This window comes from Lichenostomus cassidix, chromosome 19 (genome assembly GCF_008360975.1).
Source record: "Lichenostomus cassidix isolate B80296 chromosome 19, HeHo_3.0, whole genome shotgun sequence".
NCBI classification, from domain to species: Eukaryota; Metazoa; Chordata; class Aves; order Passeriformes; family Meliphagidae; genus Lichenostomus; species Lichenostomus cassidix.
The window spans coordinates 7,260,787-7,278,746 of record NC_139499.1 but is presented as its reverse complement, the minus strand read 5'-3'; the positions used below and the strand labels follow the sequence as shown (position 1 = coordinate 7,278,746).

At 47.4% G+C, this 17,960-nt stretch overlaps 3 protein-coding genes and 1 long non-coding RNA gene across 8 annotated transcripts in view; 2 read left to right on the top strand and 2 right to left on the bottom strand.

Annotated features, from left to right (window-relative positions):
• SPECC1 (sperm antigen with calponin homology and coiled-coil domains 1) overlaps positions 1–10,013 on the bottom strand; it is an 87,504-nt gene extending 77,491 nt beyond the window's left edge. The window contains exon 1 of one of the 2 annotated variants that reach the window (XM_085078744.1): positions 9,963–10,013. The gene's annotated coding sequence lies outside the window, so the exon portion shown is untranslated. Of the gene's footprint in view, positions 1–9,824; positions 9,937–9,962 lie in introns of those variants that run through there. The other variant, XM_085078743.1, reaches the window with a different exon arrangement.
• On the top strand, positions 775–2,895 carry LOC146429179 (uncharacterized). Its single transcript, XR_014855833.1, has 2 exons — positions 775–976; positions 2,169–2,895. It is a non-coding gene; the product is annotated as an uncharacterized LOC146429179 (long non-coding RNA).
• A 243-nt stretch (positions 10,014–10,256) lies between the features above and the next one.
• Positions 10,257–13,773, top strand: TIMM22 (translocase of inner mitochondrial membrane 22). The gene is made up of 4 exons (XM_085078388.1): positions 10,257–10,526; positions 10,871–11,067; positions 12,048–12,120; positions 13,170–13,773. Exons 1-4 carry the CDS (start codon positions 10,307–10,309, stop codon positions 13,244–13,246), a joined length of 567 nt encoding a protein of 188 aa, XP_084934514.1. The 5' UTR covers positions 10,257–10,306; the 3' UTR covers positions 13,247–13,773.
• Positions 13,774–14,927: 1,154 nt separating this feature from the next.
• Positions 14,928–17,960, bottom strand: part of ABR (ABR activator of RhoGEF and GTPase) — a 37,846-nt gene continuing 34,813 nt past the window's right edge. For all 4 annotated transcript variants that reach the window (XM_085078384.1, XM_085078386.1, XM_085078385.1 and 1 more), the window contains 2 exons: positions 17,400–17,547; positions 14,928–17,249 (listed from right to left, as the gene is read on the bottom strand). In XM_085078384.1, coding sequence (XP_084934510.1) covers positions 17,160–17,249; positions 17,400–17,547 — 238 coding nt within the window. In that variant the 3' untranslated portion in view covers positions 14,928–17,159. The remainder of the gene's footprint in view (positions 17,250–17,399; positions 17,548–17,960) is intronic.

Here is a 17,960-nt window from a genome sequence, read left to right as displayed (position 1 = left end):
ATTCAGACTGTGACTACAGATCAGGAATTCTCCCTCCCAGCAGTGTGAACCTGGTACATAATCAATGATGATGCTACAGCAGGCACCTCTAGTAGAGAAATAGGGAAGATTTACAACATCCAAAAAGTGTCGCTGGATTTGAATAGTCTAACCTTACTCTACTCTCTGGAGTTCTTTACTCCAGGTGCCAAAAGGGCCTGAAGGAAGCTGATGTTATGCCAAGAGTAAATTCATGTTTCAGTTCAGTGTTGGCACCACTACTGCTATCATAGACCAACCAAACCTCAGTCCAAGCCAAATTTCCTCTGAAGATTATGGATCTGGGATCCAGCTTTCTGATATTCTTAACAGTAACGAACTCTTGCCTTATCTTAAACACCACAAGAAGACTGAAGAGCACATCATGACTTACTCAGCACATGATAAAGCTCTGTGTTTGGCAGGTCTCAAGCAGACATTATTAGAGTCCCTAAACCTAGTCAGGTGCTATTCCAAGTTTGCCAACATCCACAGGGTACCAATCCTGCTATCCAGCCCCCCTTGGCAGTTCCTTTAATATCCAAGGACAAGACACACTATTAGAACTTACTCATTCTGTATTTTCACACATTTAACATTTAGAGCTCTTGAGATTATTCACAGCTCAGATAAGGAGGAAGTTCCTGTAGATACTTTATCTGAAAGCAGTGTTCCTCCTCCCTGAGGAAGTGACCCCACTCATGATGCATGCATAGGCAATGAGGTCACTTAGGTACCGAGGGGAGGGACTGCAGCTCTCTCTGCTCTGATCATGGACCACCTTCAAAACTGAACAGATGCAGCTCAAAAACACTCAGGGCAAACAGCTGCAGGTGCCTGGAGCCTGAGCTCACAAACAGGAGGGACACTGGCTGCAGACACCTTGCTGAGAAGCTTCATTGTCTGAAGAAACCAAACCCTTTTTGGACTGCAGAATTTTGCCCCTCTGCCATTGCTGGTGGGCTTGTTTGGGCTCAGAGGGACAGCAGTGTTGGCAGCTTGATAAGTTCTCCTGTCCTTCAGCCAAGAGAAAGAACTGAAATGAGGGAGTGGGGAGCAAGATGAGCTACTGTATTTCACTCTCAAATATCTTTTGGATACATTTGATAAATATAACTTGACCAAAAGCTAAAAATGAAATGCTTGGCTGTAAGGAGACAGTCACAACATTTACATACTTCAGCTTGGGAGACAGCCTGGAATAGTGGTGGAGAATTTCCCCAAACCCAGCAACACCAGACAGTATATTTGTTTATTTAGAGGTTTTCTGGTAGCACTTATGGCTATAATTATCTGTTCTCTTTACTTAGACCAAAGAATTATGCAGCATAAAGCCTTCTGAATTGATAAATAGCCTTTCTGTTTAATGAAAAAACAGCCCAGAAACAAACAGCTAAAATGAGCTGGCCAGGCTCAAAGAAAGCCAAGGCCTTAACCATAATTACTTTCACACAGCCAGGGTGAGAAAACAATTTCAAGTAGCAATATAAACTTTTTTCAAGTATCTGCCAGGTTCTCACCCAGCTGGTAAAATTGGTTGACAGACAAAGTAACAGTGAACATATTGCCTGCATTCTGCTCAATCCACTTGCTCACAACTTCTCAACAAGGTATAAGAGAATAAGATCACCAATCAATACACCTTTAAAATACTGCATTTGAGGAATTTAAGGGTTTTGTGTTGCAAATGGCATTAAATGGTACAATTCCACAAGACCAAATACAGATGAGAACTTAATGAAATGGGCAAAGGGCAGAATTTTGAGTGGCATAGCTCATTTGAGAAGCAAATGCATAGTGTGGAAAAAAGGCTCACACAAGGAACAAAGTTTAAAATATCTTTGCATTTACAGATATTTATGCCACATTTAACTGCTTTTGTGCATGAAACAATCTTAATTACAAAGGAGAGAAATTCCATAAACAAGGCTATTATGTCAATAACAATGTCTTTTTAAAGCAAGTCTCTAATTCAGCTATATGGCTTGGGACATTGCTGTCTGGAGTTATAAAACCCAAAGTAATTACAAAGGCAAGTCTGCATCAGACAGTGGGTATTAGTGGAGCCAGGCCATGGCTTTGGGACAGCATTTACTGTGTGCTTTCTTCCCTTTTGGACATAACTGATACAAACTTCTTTATTTTCTCAGTTGCAGGGCAGATGTCAGGAAGTTCACGCCGCTGGTGGACATTTGCAGAGTGAATCATGGGGCACCACTTTCCATTTTGACAAAAACAACTGCTGCTCAGTCAACAAGATGCTGCTGAGCAAATGGGTGGATGAAACTCCTGCAACTGCTGCCAGAAAGGCTCCACCAGCACAAGCAAGCTGTGTGTGCTGGCTTGGAGAACTGGGATTTATTTTTCCTCCCCTGTTCTTAAACTACTCACAGTTTCATGTTCTACTCAACACCTGAGGGGCTCAGCCTGTGGCTACCAGCTTTGACCTGCAACTGGAGAAAATGCTTGTTGTTGGAAGAGAATAGAATAATTAAACTGGGGGGGAAAAAGCAGATAATGTTTTATGGAACGTGGAGTGCTATAGGAGACAAGAAAAACAGCTTCCTCTGGTGCCTATTGCCAAAATTTCAGAAGACCAGACAACAACTTGAGAATTTCCAAGGGAACAGCCACTGAGTCAGTCAAAAATAGAATTAGGAAACTGTTTCAAAAGTAAGAGTCTGTAAGATGTGCCAGCATTTTTCAGTATTTCTGTCATTTCCGAGTAGAACACTCAAGAGTTAACACACATTTATCTAAAAAAAAAAAAAGCCAACCCACAGAAAAAGGCAAAATGAGAAAGGAAATCTATGTAGTGAAGGAATATTCATCGTATCTCATATACTTTTTAAAAAGTCACTTTTGCACACATTTATCCAGAGTATTATTCTTTGAAATTTTCCAGTGTCTGTACTTTCTTAGGCAGAGACACATCAACAAACTAAGGGCAGCTTTCCTGCAGTCACCCTGCTATTCAAAATGTGGATAAATCTACACATGCAAAAAAGGCAATACTCAGTGCTCTCCCCTGAAAGAGGAAGATAAAACTTATGCTGTTCTTTTTTACTAACTGATTTTTTAACATTTCAATGATTAAAAGAAAGAAAGACTTAAGGGAAAGGGAGTATCTTTCTATTTTATTATTCCTCGCTGTTAGTTTTCTGATATATAGGTTATTATGTGGCACTCATTAACAATTAATAGGGAATTACCATATTCAAGTAGCACAGCAAGTTTTTACTACCTACCCAGGCAAAATACTGCACAACCCTACTTGCTCCCTTTACTTATTGTCCCAGAGGGATCACATGCTGGAAAAGCTGGCATTTTATCACCTAACGGGAAAGGAATTCCAACAGGTTAGAAACTCCAAGGAGCCTTGAACAGAAAAACATTTCATTAAATCACTGACAATGCAGAGCTGCACGGCAAAATTAAGCTCTGGAGATGTGTGCTGGAGGCTGCCTCAGAATTAAAAACCCCAACAGGATTCTGGAGCAATGTCCCACTGCTTTGAACTTCTTGGTGTGTTTCAGGGGGATGCAAATGAAAGACCTGAGGTATCAGCTTTGTTTCTGAGGGATTCATGCTAGAAGTGCTGACAGCCAGAGCAGCAGCAGAGCTGTGGGATCTGCCCAGGTCCACAGGGAGCATCACGGGGAGCCCAGCAGCAACCAAACTAGGACAAATTCACACAGGGAACTCAGGAAGCACAAGGAGTTCAAGTCCCAGGAGAGGAACAAGCCCTCTAATGCAGATCAGGATTTCAGAGAAAAGGCTCTTGGCAAGGTTTGATTCCCCACACAGCAGTGCCTTGGAGTTCCTATCTTGTCTTTCCTCTCTGCATCTTTTACAGATACTTGATCAGAATTAGTTGATCATTGCAGTAGCTTAATAACCTATGTATTTTACCGGTCAGGAAAGAAAGCACTTAAATTACTGACCAAAAATCACAAATTAGCAAGGGTCTACACGGCCCATCAATTTTAATTCCCATATAAGTCACAGTTTTGAAAAAGACATCCACACTTTTATACAGTCACCCAGAAACTCAGCATAGAAGTTTGGCTTTGCTTATGTAATCAAATCCAGAAAAAAGGGAGAATCTAAATCAAAGGTCAACAACTCCTTTCTTCTAGACAGCTTGTATGAACAAACATGTTTGCTACTGCTTAAATTTTTAAATCAGCTGAGCAGACTTGAGAAATTCAACCATGCACCTGAAATTTGAAGTGCCCAGACACTGAGATCCTCCCAGCATTAACCAGTACTACAGAAGAACCATTAAGAAACAAGCAATGGTATAATGCAGGCAAACTCCATTCTGAGACACAGACTCTGCTTTCAAGACTTCCTATGAAATTATTTCCTTGGATCTCTTGGTTGGCGAACACAATTACTTCAGATTTTAAACCTTCATTCCAAATCTGGCACTCAATAAACCTTGTAACTAAAATGAATTGAAAGCATCTTTAAGCTCAGCAAAAAAATATTTTGGTATGTGTCTCACATTGCCTACAAGGCAGGTAAGGACAAATATCAACATTTCACCAGCATGAGCTCATCCTGCAGGCAGAATCTTCCCATCAAACGTGCTCAGTGCCACTCGTGCTGGCTCTGCTGTGCCAGTTGTCCCCACACACACACACTGACAGGAGAGCAAATTGCTCCTCTCCTCAGGTCTCATTTTCTTGTGCAGCACAGCCACACCAAACAGCTCATTACCAGACCAGAAGCCTCCCTTACCAAAAGACCTAAATGCCAAAAGCAGGAGGCACAGGCAACAGGGTGGGAAAGCAGCAAGAATAGGTGCTCAGCTTTCCATGTTTCTATAAAAGCAACTGATAATTTAAAATCTCCAGCAGCTATTAAAGTAGGAGGGCAGTGAAGCAAGAGAACAGATTGCATGAAAAGGAAGAAGTGCCCTATGGAGTTTGTGACCTGTTTACCATAGGTAAATAAATAAATGAAAGCAAAACAACCCCCTGAGGTGACAGAGTTTACATGAGGGACATTAATGACTCTGTCATGTGGAAGCTTACAGAAACAACTGTCATTACACAGCAAAGGATTGATTGGCCACATAACAGGAACTTGGGAAAGCAGATGGAAGAGAGAAGGGAAGATTTGGAAATCAGGATAGCAGGGAAGTCACTCTGAATATTGCCCAACTAACACCACTGCCCTGGTGCACAGCAGCTGAAGGCCTAGAGGAAAAAGAAGGAGCAGTTTGAGAAAACCAAGAAAGAAGAAAACACACAAGCCAGTTCAATTCTTTCTACTCCACGCTGAATTCACTCAGCAACTCTGCCTGCTCCTGTGGCAGGCAGAATATCACAGTTTTGCATCCTTCATTAGGGTTAATTAGGTCACTTGGTGACAGTATTGAAAGAAAGGCCAAGTGTTGGCTCAGTCAGAGGGAGTGACATCTTCCCATTCCTGCAGGAGTCTGTCCAAGGAAAGCCTGGGCTGTCCCTGCCTGTGTGACTGTCCTCTATTCCCTGATCTGAGGACAGGCTCCAGAGTCAATCTTACTCCTTTCAGTTCCACTAACATCCACTGCTATTAAAAATCAGAAATATGTTATTTTGTCCTCTTTGATCTCATTCAAACCATGAAAACACAGCCTAAGCATTTTGCCCTGCTGTATCTTGGGGAGCTGGAAACCTTTTACCAGCAAGAAACTCTTACAGCAGTTACCATGGTGACACTGGTAATAGATATTTAAAGGCAGCTCACTCATAATCACATCTATTAGATATCAGGAAGCTTTAGTAAGAGAGGCACAAAAAGCTTAAAAACAGGGAACCAACCAGGCTTGGTGATGGTGTAAGAAATTTATGGGGAGGGATCTACTTATCCCATCATTTAGTTGGACAAAAAGGGCTTCTGTTCCAATTTGGAATGGCACTGAAGCTTGCAGAATAAACTATTTATAGTTAGTCATTTAAAAATTGGTTCTGAAAGCCTCATTTCAATAGGGGTCGTTCAATAAATCCTTTCAGAGTGGTCATTGGCAGATATATAACAAATAGCTGTGCCACAGCTCATCCCCCATTAGAACCAGGCTGCTGGGAATCTCCTGGAAACTCGGGTCTGGATAAAGCTCTCCGAGTTGAAGAGGTATGTTTGGTCATATAAATGTTAAATACTTTATTTCTTTAGGTTCTAGTCCACAGCTTCCCAGTCCTCTGGAACACAGCTAAGAGAATCTGCAGAATCAGATCTCCAGATAGGGAGCCACTTCACCAAGTTGGCTAAGCCTGTGTAAGAGTCATCAAATTGAGATTTCCTTTCTCTTTTTGCTGCATATTTCCATGACAACTTTCCTGCGGTATCAACTTCTTTATACTGGAAAGGTCTCTCAAAGAGAATTTAGGCTTCTATAGCAACAGCTGAAAGCCCTGGGAGATGATGATGCCTGAGACTTTACCCAGATCTTTTTTTAGACCACACAACTGTACTTCAAATTTCATAGGTGAAAACAAAAATATGTGTAATATTGGGCAAACTGTGAAGAGGAGAAGGAGTACCTTGCTGAAGTGGAACAAACACAAAGAAACCACCTTACTTTCAAAAGGAACACAGACTTTGAGATCTAAAACGTTAGAGAAAGAGCAGACAGGATCAAACACTCATCTTGAAAAGCCACATCCTGTTCCTTCTCTCTGAGTTGCAGAGCACAGTCACAAGGAACAAGTCTGCTGATCCTAAAAGGCGATTTTAGTCAAAGATCTCTCTTTGCAGTCTATTTTATGTTAACCTAAAGAAAAAAAAAATTGAAAAAACAGTGACTCAGGATGCCTTTTGAGATATAACTCCAATACCTGCCATCTACCTATAAACTAACCTTTTTTTTAGTACTGTGGCTGTTTGCCATACTAGTGACAGTATCCTCTACTTAGAAGAGGAAAAAAAACAACTGTACTCTCAAAGAAGTAAATTGGTTAAACTCCAAGGCCAAGGAAAGTATAGAAGCTAAAGCAGCTTTCCTTCACTGAAATTAGATCCATTTCACAAAGCACTTCACTTCTCCAGTGTGCTTTCAAACCTAAAGTCTTGAAAAGAAAAAAAGACAAAACACTACTTTCACAAGCTCAGTGAGAAGTAGGAAAGGATTAAATTTAATGTATAGATGAGAATACCATAGGGTGGAAACAAAGCCCAGCAGGTCCCAGCACCTTTTCTTTTGCAGCCACTGGAAACCTCTTTGTGCACAACAGGTGAGCTCAGCAATGTGACCACCTGAAAAGCAGCCACGCTTTCTGCTGCTTGTGGGGATTGAAAGCTCTTTTTTTCATTAAAATACCCACTAATTTATCTCCTCTTCCTCTCATTCCCCTGCATCACAGTTCTGGTAAGGGGAAAAAGGTGCCCACAGGTAGAAATGAGTGAAAAATAAAGGATTTTATTTAATTCTTGTTGATTTGCATCTTCAGTCACTTCTTGCCCAACTGGATAACTTCAGGAAAGACTCTGGAACTGGCAGTTTGACAAAATAAAGTTAAGGGCTATGAAAACTTATTTTAATTTTTTAATAGCACTGCCAATAATTACAGCTAGAGACTATTCAAAACCTGGGAACTCCACAACCAAGACATATGCAAAACCAGGATTTCTGACAAACCCCACATTATTTCCAAGATTTACCCTGTCTGGAGAATACTGAAGTGTGGGAGTCACTGAGTCACTGTAAAGGTCAAGTGAAACGCAATTACTCAGTGTCACCATGTGCTGCCCTCTGCTGAAACACACACTGAGCTCCTCGGAGCAGCACAAAAGCTCGGGATCATCTGCACCCGCTGCTGCCGTCACGCTCAGCCGAATTCAAAATGTTTCATTTCGTGGGACTAGGCAAGATTAAAAATAACCTAAGCTCTTGTGCTGGGCTGCACAGCTCCAGGATGAAGCAGCTTCAGGGACTGGAGAAGGAAGAGGGTTGGATGCATGGGCTGCGCACTCTGCAGTAATGAAGGTTGACAGGCTTGTGAAAAAGAAACAGCTGAAAGTTTCATTTGAACAACTTGATTATCAAAGATGTGTTGAACTCTCATATTCCCTCTCAAATCCCTAATCCTCCATCTGATTTCACCCACACAAAAAAATCTGTTCAGGCAGATGAGATTATTCAAATACTCAGGCATAAGAATTTGTTTGTATGTGGAACAGGGAATAGCATGAATGGGAAAAGGAGAAAATTATTAAACACCTAAGAGGCGAAAATAACATATAGTTACATATTAATATCTAACAATAAATATATTTTATAGAATCATATTTACAAAATGCTTACTAAAATATTTTATTTATAAACAAATAGTAACCCAGCATTTTCTCCAAAACTCAGGAATAGAGGAAAGAAAGTCAAAGCAGTATTTCAACTATACACATAAATTCTCAATGCTGAAATTCCCAATCGAACATATATGTTTTTTTTTCCCTTTATGCCTTTGGAAATTAGGTTTTGCTGTGTGACTTCGAGATCAGCCCAGCAAGGTTATTTTGGATCAAGGAGAAGATTGAAATCTTAAGTTCAGGGCTCCTTAGGGAGATCATCCTGCCAGCAACCTCCCCTACCTTGTAAAGATCCTGCTGTAGTCGATTTTAACGACATGCTTTTTCACGGGTTTTGACTTAAAAAAGGAGGGGGAAAACACCCCAAAACCCCCCAAAAAACCAATTAAAAAACCCTCAAGGACAAAAAAAAATTTTAAAAAAAGGGAATAGCAGCAGGCAGGTGGGCCCCGCTGGTGCAGCCAGTAGAGGGCAGTGGGATTTAGAGGAAAGTTGTTCAACTTCGTCTAATGAAGTATTTGAAGTGATAAAACCATCCAATTAAATCGTTACTTGAACCTACCTACACTAAGACATAAGCAGGACAGAGAGCAAAGGACAACAATAGGAAAGAAAATTGATTACTTTGGAACCTCTAAAAAATTGTGTTTCGGGGTATCAGGAAGATTTCACACCAATAAATGCATCATTTGTTTAATCTTTTAAACAACTCTCTATTATTAAAATGCAATAATTCCCTGCATCCTATTGAAGTCAACATGTCTGTTTCTCACGGCTTTAAAAAACCAATGGATAACTTCAAATTAAAACAGAAAAAAATCAAATAGGAAGAAAGGTATCTTTAAGGCAGACCAATCATCACTTGTGAGGATGAAAACTGGTTCTAGTCCACAACAACAAAAAAGTAAAACAGGTGAAGCAAAAAGCAACACAAGCAAGGCATGTAGAAGATTTATAATACTCATTGCACCTTTTTTACCAAGGGGAAAAGCCACACTTCTCACCTCATCCCCAAACAAGCCTCCCAGCGCCAAGGCTCCTGCATGATTTGCCATGAGCCGAGTTTGCATTTTATGACGGGAAAATTAATTGTGGATATTGTCAGAGCCCTTCTGAGACACACACACATCCTGAGGTAACACTGCCGCTCTACGCCAGAGGAGACCAAGCTCTCCTCGAGAAGGAAAATCCAGCCGGGGATGTCCTGGTGCTCCGGTGTGTCACCCAGCCCGGGGCAGAGCGGGACAACAGAGGGACAGCTTTGCCAGGCTCGGGTGCCTTGGCTGCTCAGCCCCGCCGGAGCTGAGGGCGCAGACCGCCCGAGCCCGCCGTGCCCTCAGAGCCCCGCGGGGCTGCGGCTGCCGGGCTGGGCTCTGCCGGGACGGTCAGGGCACAGCCAGCGCCCGTGAGGGACCTGTTGCCCTCAGACACCGGAGTCAGCCGGTGGGGGGGATGCGGGGACACGGCGGTGACACCGCGACACCTCAGAGCTTCCCGCCCCCTCCTCGCACCTCAGCCAGGACACAGGGACTCGGTCCCGCACTGCGGCACCTCAGCGCTCCCTCAGCTCGGGGACGGCCCGGGAGAGGCTGCCGGTCCTCCCCAGCCCGGCCGGTCCCCCCGCGCTGCCCGCAGCTCCCCGCGCTCACCTGCAGCCGCCGCCGCCGCGCTCGGGGATGCTCCGCAGCCGGAGCCCTCACCTCACCTGCACCGGCCGCACCGGCCGCCAGGGGGCTAACGCGCGGCACGCCGGGTAATGTAGTCCCCGGGCTACCCTGGTCGGCCAATCCTCCGCCGCGCCGCAGGGCATGCCGGGAGTGGTAGTTCTCTCCGGAGGTGTCGCCGCGGGGCAGCCTGGGAGGTGTAGTCACGGCGCCGCGGTGTGCGACTGGCGCCTTCCAGCCGCGGAACTACAACTCCCGTGCGACCCCGCGGCGGTGGCTCGCGCGGGCCCGGACGCGGCGCCGAGCACCCGTGGGTGGTCAGGCTCGCCATGGCGGCCTCGCCGCCCTCAGCCCCGGCAGAGCCGGCGCCGCCGCCGCTGCAGTACAGCCTCCTGCTGCAGCACCTCGTGGGCGACAAGCGGCAGCCCCGCGTCTGGGACCCCGCCGCCCTGGGCGGCATCCCCTGCCCGCCCAAGAGCGAGGAGCAGAAGATGGTGGAGCGGGTCATGGAGAGCTGCCCCTTCAAGGCGGCGCTGGCGTGTGTGGGAGGTGCGGCGGCTGGAAGGACCGGGCAGGCGGCTGTGGGGTGGTTCGGGGTCCCTGTGGCTTCGGGAAAGGGGAGGATGGAGAAGAGGCTGCAGCCCCCGTGTTTGATTTTCCTCCTTAGCCTTCTCCAGTGCCTGTCGCGTGTCCCTGGGAGGGATCTCTGCTTTCCATGGAAAGGCGCAGGTGCTCATGGCCTTTCCTCAGTCCAAAGTGTCCATTGTACCCAACTCGTGCTCCTGCCCTGCCCCTGTCACAGTGCAGCGCTCACAGACAATGGGAGCAGAGCCTGCAGGGAATGTGCTGCTCCAATCCAGCCAAATTCACTTTATACTGTTTATCTTTCACAGGATTTGTGCTGGGAGGTGCATTTGGTGTCTTCACAGCTGGCATCGACACCAACGTGGGGTTTGATCCCAAGGATCCCTATCGCACTCCCACGGCCAAAGAGGTGCTCAAGGACATGGGGCAGCGAGGCATCTCCTACGCCAAGAACTTTGCCATTGTGGGTGCCATGTTCTCCTGCACGGAGTGTGTGGTAGAATCTGTGAGTAAGAACCTCTCAACCATTAAGAAATGTTTTCTTGTACACTTAATAACTAGATCCACATAAGTACATGTATCCCCTTTGCAACAGGGCAGTGGAATAGGCTACTTTGTTCTTTCTTGGCCAGCAAAGCTTTTCAGCTTTGAGATCTGTCTTCAGAGGTGCTGTTGTCTGACAGAATGAAGAACCCTTTTGCAATAGCAAAGTCCTTTTCAGTTTAAGTCCTGAATGTATTGGCAAGTATGGCATTACTTTTTTAAACCTTAGCTGCAAGTACTTGTGTAAAACATCAAACTGTGAGTTGCAACATGGTAATTTGAGTGTCTAAAAATCCCATATGCAAAAGGAGATCCTTTGATGAAAGTTCTTAAGTAACAGGCCTGTTTTCATTTTGCCCCTACAGCCAGAAATGTCCTTCTACAGCTCAGTGGTAAATCTATCATCTGCTTTTTTAAATAGGAAAATTACCCTGTTATGAATCTGAGTCCTGCCTTTTAATTGAAAGGCATAATTACCACTTAAATCATGTAGAAGAAAAGTGTATCTGCTTGCACAATGGAGCAAAACAAAGAGATCCCAGTACTGGTGAAAATCCAGTATGTCCTGGCTATGGAATTAGTCCATTTTTCTCAGGAGGTGCTGTGGCTCTCACCAATGCCAAGGACTAGCTGCATGGCCAGACTCAGGGCTGCCCTCATGTAGTTATTGCACTTTTAAACTCAGGGTTGTGCTGGCTCACCTGAGGATCCTTCCCACAGCACTGCATTGCACCATATGGATTTGTGTTACCTCTCCCAGTTACCTGCTCCTTCCTCCTCTCCCAGCCCTGCAAGTTTGGGAGTGCAGGGCCATCTGCTGAGAGCAGAGGGAAGAACATCCTCAGCTGAGAAGGGGATGGAAGGTCGTTTAATCTTTCTTGCTCTTAGCACGGATCTGTTCGTTCCATATTTACTTGTTGACTCTGATTTCTAATTCCACAGTATCGTGGGAAGTCAGACTGGAAGAACAGTGTTATCAGTGGCTGCATCACGGGAGGAGCCATCGGCTTCAGAGGTTGGTGGTGCCTGCTGGGCAATGTTTCTGTGATAACTGTGATAAGACTTCAATTTGGTTATGCAGCACACAATGTTCTTAGTGAAACACACACTACAGACCTTTTTGCATGCGGTTGTGGTGAAGCTAACGTGAGAGAGTGCTCCAGACTGGCAGAACTGCACTCTTGCTTTCCTGTCAGCTCAAAGGATAAGTGTGGATAAGGAAGGGTTGGTGACAGAGGACAGTGAGATTGGAGGAAAATCAGCAAAATTCACTTGAAAGAAAAACCAGGAGATGGTGGTGGCCATCCACACTCTTCTGTGGTGTCACGGGAAAGAGGCAAAAATACAGAGCAGCTCAGAAGCTCTTGTTAACAGAGCTCTACACATCTACATCACTGTCTCTATTACTCTCCTTTGAAATTAGAACTAAAAAACTCTCCTCTGCTCTTTTGCACCATGTGTAAAATGCTTTCCTTCTCTCTCAGCTATCAAATCAAACAGACAATTCTATTTGCATGCAAAAGAGAAGGAGCGCTGGGCTTTTAGTACAGCAGCACTAGTGGGGAGTTTTCTTTAGTGCTAACATCTGGGAAAATCCCCAAGTAGGAATAGAGCTGCTCTGCTCATCAGAAATATCAAACTTCTCTCACCTCTCCTTAAGAAAAAAACCTGTCCACGGATTATAAAAGAAAACAAAGCTCTTGAAAGTACTTCTAATTGAGCTTGTTAAGTTGTGTCTGTCCTCGTCCTAATCCTCTTAGAGCTGTCAGAGCAGTGACTGCTTTTCCTAGCCCTCCTTTGTCCCACCAAGCCACTTGTAGGGCTCAGATCAGAGCACATTGAAATCAGCAGTGGCCACTGGAGGGTTCTCTTCTGTCCCCTGGGGGAGCCTGAGGAACACAGCAGCCAGAGAGCAAGTCCTGCTGGCCCTGCCGAGGGGTTGTACGTCAGACAGTGGCAGTGCCAGTGCTCCTGCCAGTGCGAGCTCTTTGAGCCAGCACAGGTTACTGGGAAGAAGAATATTTTTCCCATTTTGCCTCATTGTTTCCCACCCTTGTGTTGCAGCTGGGTTGAAGGCTGGGGTGATCGGCTGCGGAGGATTCGCCGCTTTCTCCGCTGCAGTCGATTACTACCTCCGGTAACAGCCGGATCCCTCGGGAGCAACATTCCCTGTCCAGTGCTGCTGCTGAGAGCCTGCATCACGGCACAACCATCAGGCTTACCTTTCCACTGCCCCTGGAGTCCTGGTCAGTGCAAGTGGGGCGGTGCTGGCTGCTTCTCTGAATGACTAACAGCAATCTGGCTCCGAGCCCTGGCGAGCTGCTCCAGGCAGCCTTGTGGGAGCAGGGGAGGATGGAGCCAGGCACAGAGCAGCATCTCCAGGATGGATCAGCTGACTGTCAGTTTCCAGGAAACACGCCTGGACTCTGAGCTCTTTCCATCCTTTGGGGCTGATTTTGATTAAGTATGTTGCTAGCATCAAAAGAAGGCAGGAGGACGATCTTCGAGGAGAAATGCACTGATTTGGGTTACCACGTATCTGAAGGTGCTGCAATTGTTTAACAGTCGCCAGTTTTCAGCTTGCTACTCTGTTGGGGAGAGGTAAGATCCTGTGGAGAAATAAGTTTGTTCCAGGCTTTTCTTAAAATACCATCTGAAGACAAACCACCATCTGTACAACTTGTCTTATTTCAAGTACAGAGATGAGCGCCAGATTTCTTTACCATGTTTTAAAGGGAAAAGCAGAAAGGAATCCTTAGCCTTAGAGCTGTGTGGTTACTGGCAGATGAACAAAACAGTTTAAAGGAAAAAAAAAGAGGTTGTTGCTGAAGTATAATTCTCTGTAGCCACTTGGCTAGCCTGATTTAACCTCACAGTGGGAGTACAAACAATCTTGCTACTGCTTTAACTGCCCCAGGCTCACCCCATTAGTTCCAGCAGTTTGATAGTGAGACTTAGAAAGCAGAGTTGTGAGAATAAGCCACTGTTTGACAGATAACTGGGCACTCACTCAGCACACGGTCTGCTTCTCATCACGTCCCTGTGCCACCTCCAAGTGCCCCATTGTTACCCGGGGGAAGCTGAAGTGCTGTTGGTGCTGGAACTAAAACATCTGTTTGTTAGCTCGAGGAGGTGCTGCCTGTTTGAATTGTGTTCCTATCTGCCCTCCTGCTCTTCTAACCAAGCTCTGTTCTCAGACCTCGGAGGGTCATTTTTAACTTTCATTTAGCCACTCCATAAAGGCAAACACCCACCCTTACCTTTTTGAGGCAGTGGGATTTCAGATGCAGTGTAAGACACCTAATAGGGCTTCTCCCACTCACTTCCCCTCCTTTTGCATCCAGTTTGACATCCCAGAACAGTGACAGCCCTTGTTTACCTGGAAGAGCAATACTGGCAGAGTGTTTTGGCTGATGTGGTGGTCAGTGGTCAGTTTGGAGGCACACTGCCTCCCATTCCCACATGGAAAGAAGTGGGGAGACAGCACCATGTGATCTATCAGATGAGGTTTCCAGATCTCCTGATGTCCCTTGCTGTGCCTGTTCAGTATCCTCAGGCCAGAAGCTGTGCAAGTCAGCTGAATTTTAAGCTTGAGTAATTCTAGGCTGATTAAACAGGCTGGCTCCAGACAGTCCAGGTTTTTTTCCTCCAAAATTCAAGGATGTAGCCCAAACCATAAGAAGTCCCTTCAAAGATTGTCTGGCACAATGCCTGTGCTTATACCACTGGCTTGAAGTGCAACTAGCAAGAATTCCACGACAGAAAGAGAAGAAGCTGTGATGCCAAGGTGATCAGTTAGTGCAAACAGCAACACCACAGGGCTTCTTTTGTGCAAATATCAGGGCTTTGCATTTTTATTAACATTTTTCTTCTCCTCATGAGGTTTTACAGCCATTTAAAGTTTATAATCTACAGAAATTGAAACAGAACACAAACAAAAATATATCCTTAACAACTTTTGAAAGTCAAATATTAATTAACAGTTCTATTCTACCTGTAGCTGCAGGAGTCCACCCCCCTCTTTTCCTTCTTGTAGGGACAAGCAAAAGCCAGTCATGGGGACAGCCACAGCCCGTTGTGTTGGGCTGTGGGGACTGGGCCTCCAACCACTGTTGCACGGGGGGAGATTTGGCTGTACAGAGTCTCCATCTGGAATGACAGTGTGGTGGACAGAGACTTGGACACATGTAACAAATCAGACACACACAGGGATCCGTTGTGCAGTCAGATCTAAAGCTCGGCCTCCTTACTGGGTCCAGGGCCAAGACAGACGCCTGGTTATTTTCTGCAATGCTGTTTCCCTTCTGTTTAGCTGGTAGTCAAGAGGAGCAGGGTCTGGAGTGTGAGCCCTTTGGAGGGGGACTGAGACCTCCCCTCTGTGGTTGCTTTGCTGGTGCAGGGCTGGCAGGTGCTGCCTGCCCCAGGGAGGTGGCTGAGGACACACCTGGTGCATCAGTGGCCGGGCTCTACCTGGAACAGTCCATCAGTTGGGAAGGTAAAGGCAATGCTGCCGTGAGGGACACGCTTGGTCACTTCTCATCCATCTCCATTTGGCACAGGAGAGCACAGGGCCAGCGCAGTCAGGGAGGTGGGGGGCTTTTCCCACAAGAACACGGACTCAGCTCACAGAGCGAAAGGTTTTGTGTCCCAACAGGTACCAACACCTGTGTGGGAGTGTGGGGGATGTCCCAGGAGCTCGGGCAGACTGTCCTGCCTTGGGACATGGCGTGACAACTCCAGCCATCAGCTTGGGAGGGGTCAAGAACTGGAGCCACTAACATACAGACCTGAGCTGGCTGGGCATGGCTGATCCAGCGGCAACCACTTCGGAAGAAGGACAGAATGAAGCACTTCTGCCTTCAGTCATGAGGGCCATGAAGGCTTTCCTCTTCCAATCCTTCTATTCCTAAGCTGGGTGACCATCCAGCTGCTGCAGAGCACTTGCCTCTGGCAGCCAGGCTGCCACCGAGGCAGGGCAATATGCTGCCACGTGCCCAGTGCAGCAAGGAAGGCCAAGGAGGGAAACAACCTCCTCATCCCCAGGGCTGTGGCAGGAATGCTGGTGCCCTGGCAGGCTCTGCCATGGGGTGCATGCAGTGCTCATGGCAGTGCTGGGCTGGCAGGGGTGTGAGAGCCTCAGTATCACAGATACAAGCGTACAGCAGGGACCCTATTCCCCACCAAATTTCCAGACTGGGGGCATTTGGGACCCCATCAGTGCTGGAGCACAAATATGGGGTCAGCCCATGGTTCAGGAAGCCTACCTTCCTGGCTGGCCGTCCCTTCAGCCCGCTGTGGATCAAGACCAGCACAGCACCTCTCGCTCCAGCCTCGTGTGAGGGGTTACCCCAAAACGCTACCTGGAGGCGAAATCCAGTGAGGGGAGGAACCGCCACGCCACACACAGACAGGCAAAGCACAGGAGTGGGGCTGGAGAGGGGACTGGCCTGAAAACACCCAGAAAAGCCGTGGCGAGGAGGAAGCAGCACCCTGCTCCTCTGCTCTCTGGTCGCAGGTTTGCTCGGGCCGGAGCAGGATCCAGGCACGGGGTCCAACGTTTGCACAGGCAGCCAAGCCAAAGCAGAGCTGGTCGTCACCATCACTGGGGAGGGAGGCCCACGAGCTCCTGGCCTCTGAGCGAGCCAGTGCTGCACATGCAGGCGTGGGCAGGGGAGCTGGGCAGCAAACAGGCACTCGTGGGGCACTGCAGGCTTCAGGCGAGGGGTGCCTGGTAGGAGTGAGCGGGCAGAAAGGAGTCCAGGAGTAAAACTAGCCAAGGGGGAAGCCTGTGTCCACAGCCCTTGTCAGTCACTACCTCTTCCGTTGAGCAAATATACATAAAAACAATTCTTGAACACAAGAAGGGACATAAGACACTACTACTTTACAGGAGGCCTGGTGCCTGGTGGGACCGGGCCACTGGAACACGATTGTACAGGAGCTGCAGGCGGCACCGTCCTGGGCTGGGCTGGTCTCCCTTGGGGGCTGTGATCCAGTCCGTGTCCCCCAGCAGGGAGCTGGGAGTGTTTGCAGCTGGTGCCATCTGCCTGCAGGCTACACGTCCGTGGAGAAGTAAAGTGTGTTGCGTTTCAGCTCGGTGAAGGAGATGGGAGGATGCTGCAGGTAGTAGAGAAGGACCTGGACCTGCAGAAGGCAAATGGAGGCGGTGTTACTCCAGAAAGGGGAAGAGCTGCCACCTCCCAGCTTGTCCCATCCAGCAAACAGTAACAAATTTACCCAGACAGGCAGGGGAACCCCTCCATTCCAGCCCCACGCTGCCAGCACAGCTCTTACCTGGGCCATCACATCGTGGGACCAGATGTCAGAGGCCAAGGTGAGGTGCGCCTTGCTCTCCCCCTCTGAGGGTCTCAGCAGTGTTGGCCCAAAGACCGTGGCCAGATTGTGGAGAGACATTTTGTTGATAGGCTCCTTTTCAGCCACCCTGTAGGGTATGAGGAAAGAGGGAGTGTCAGCTCCTAACACTGTTCAGGAGAGGGGCAGCAGTGGGGTGAATTGTGGGGCAAGGGCTGCTCTCCCTTCTCCCAGTCCCAGTGGGGCACTTCCAGCTTTCCACTGCCCTTTGCAGCCCTCGGAAAACCCAGGTGCAGGGCAGGGAGCTCTGCCCCCTTCACGGCCTCCTCCAGAGCCGCCGGGCCTGGCCAGGAGCCCCAGGTGTGATGTGGCAGCAACCGAGCCGTCACTCGCTCGTGAGCTGCAGGGCCTCCACCCTTCCCGAGCCTGCAGGGTATGGGGAGCTCTGCACCAGCCCGTGCCCCCTGCACCCACTCCCCTCGAGGCTCCCTGCCCCAACAACCCTGTGGGAGCCCTGCCAGCATCGAGGGAACCAGGACCACA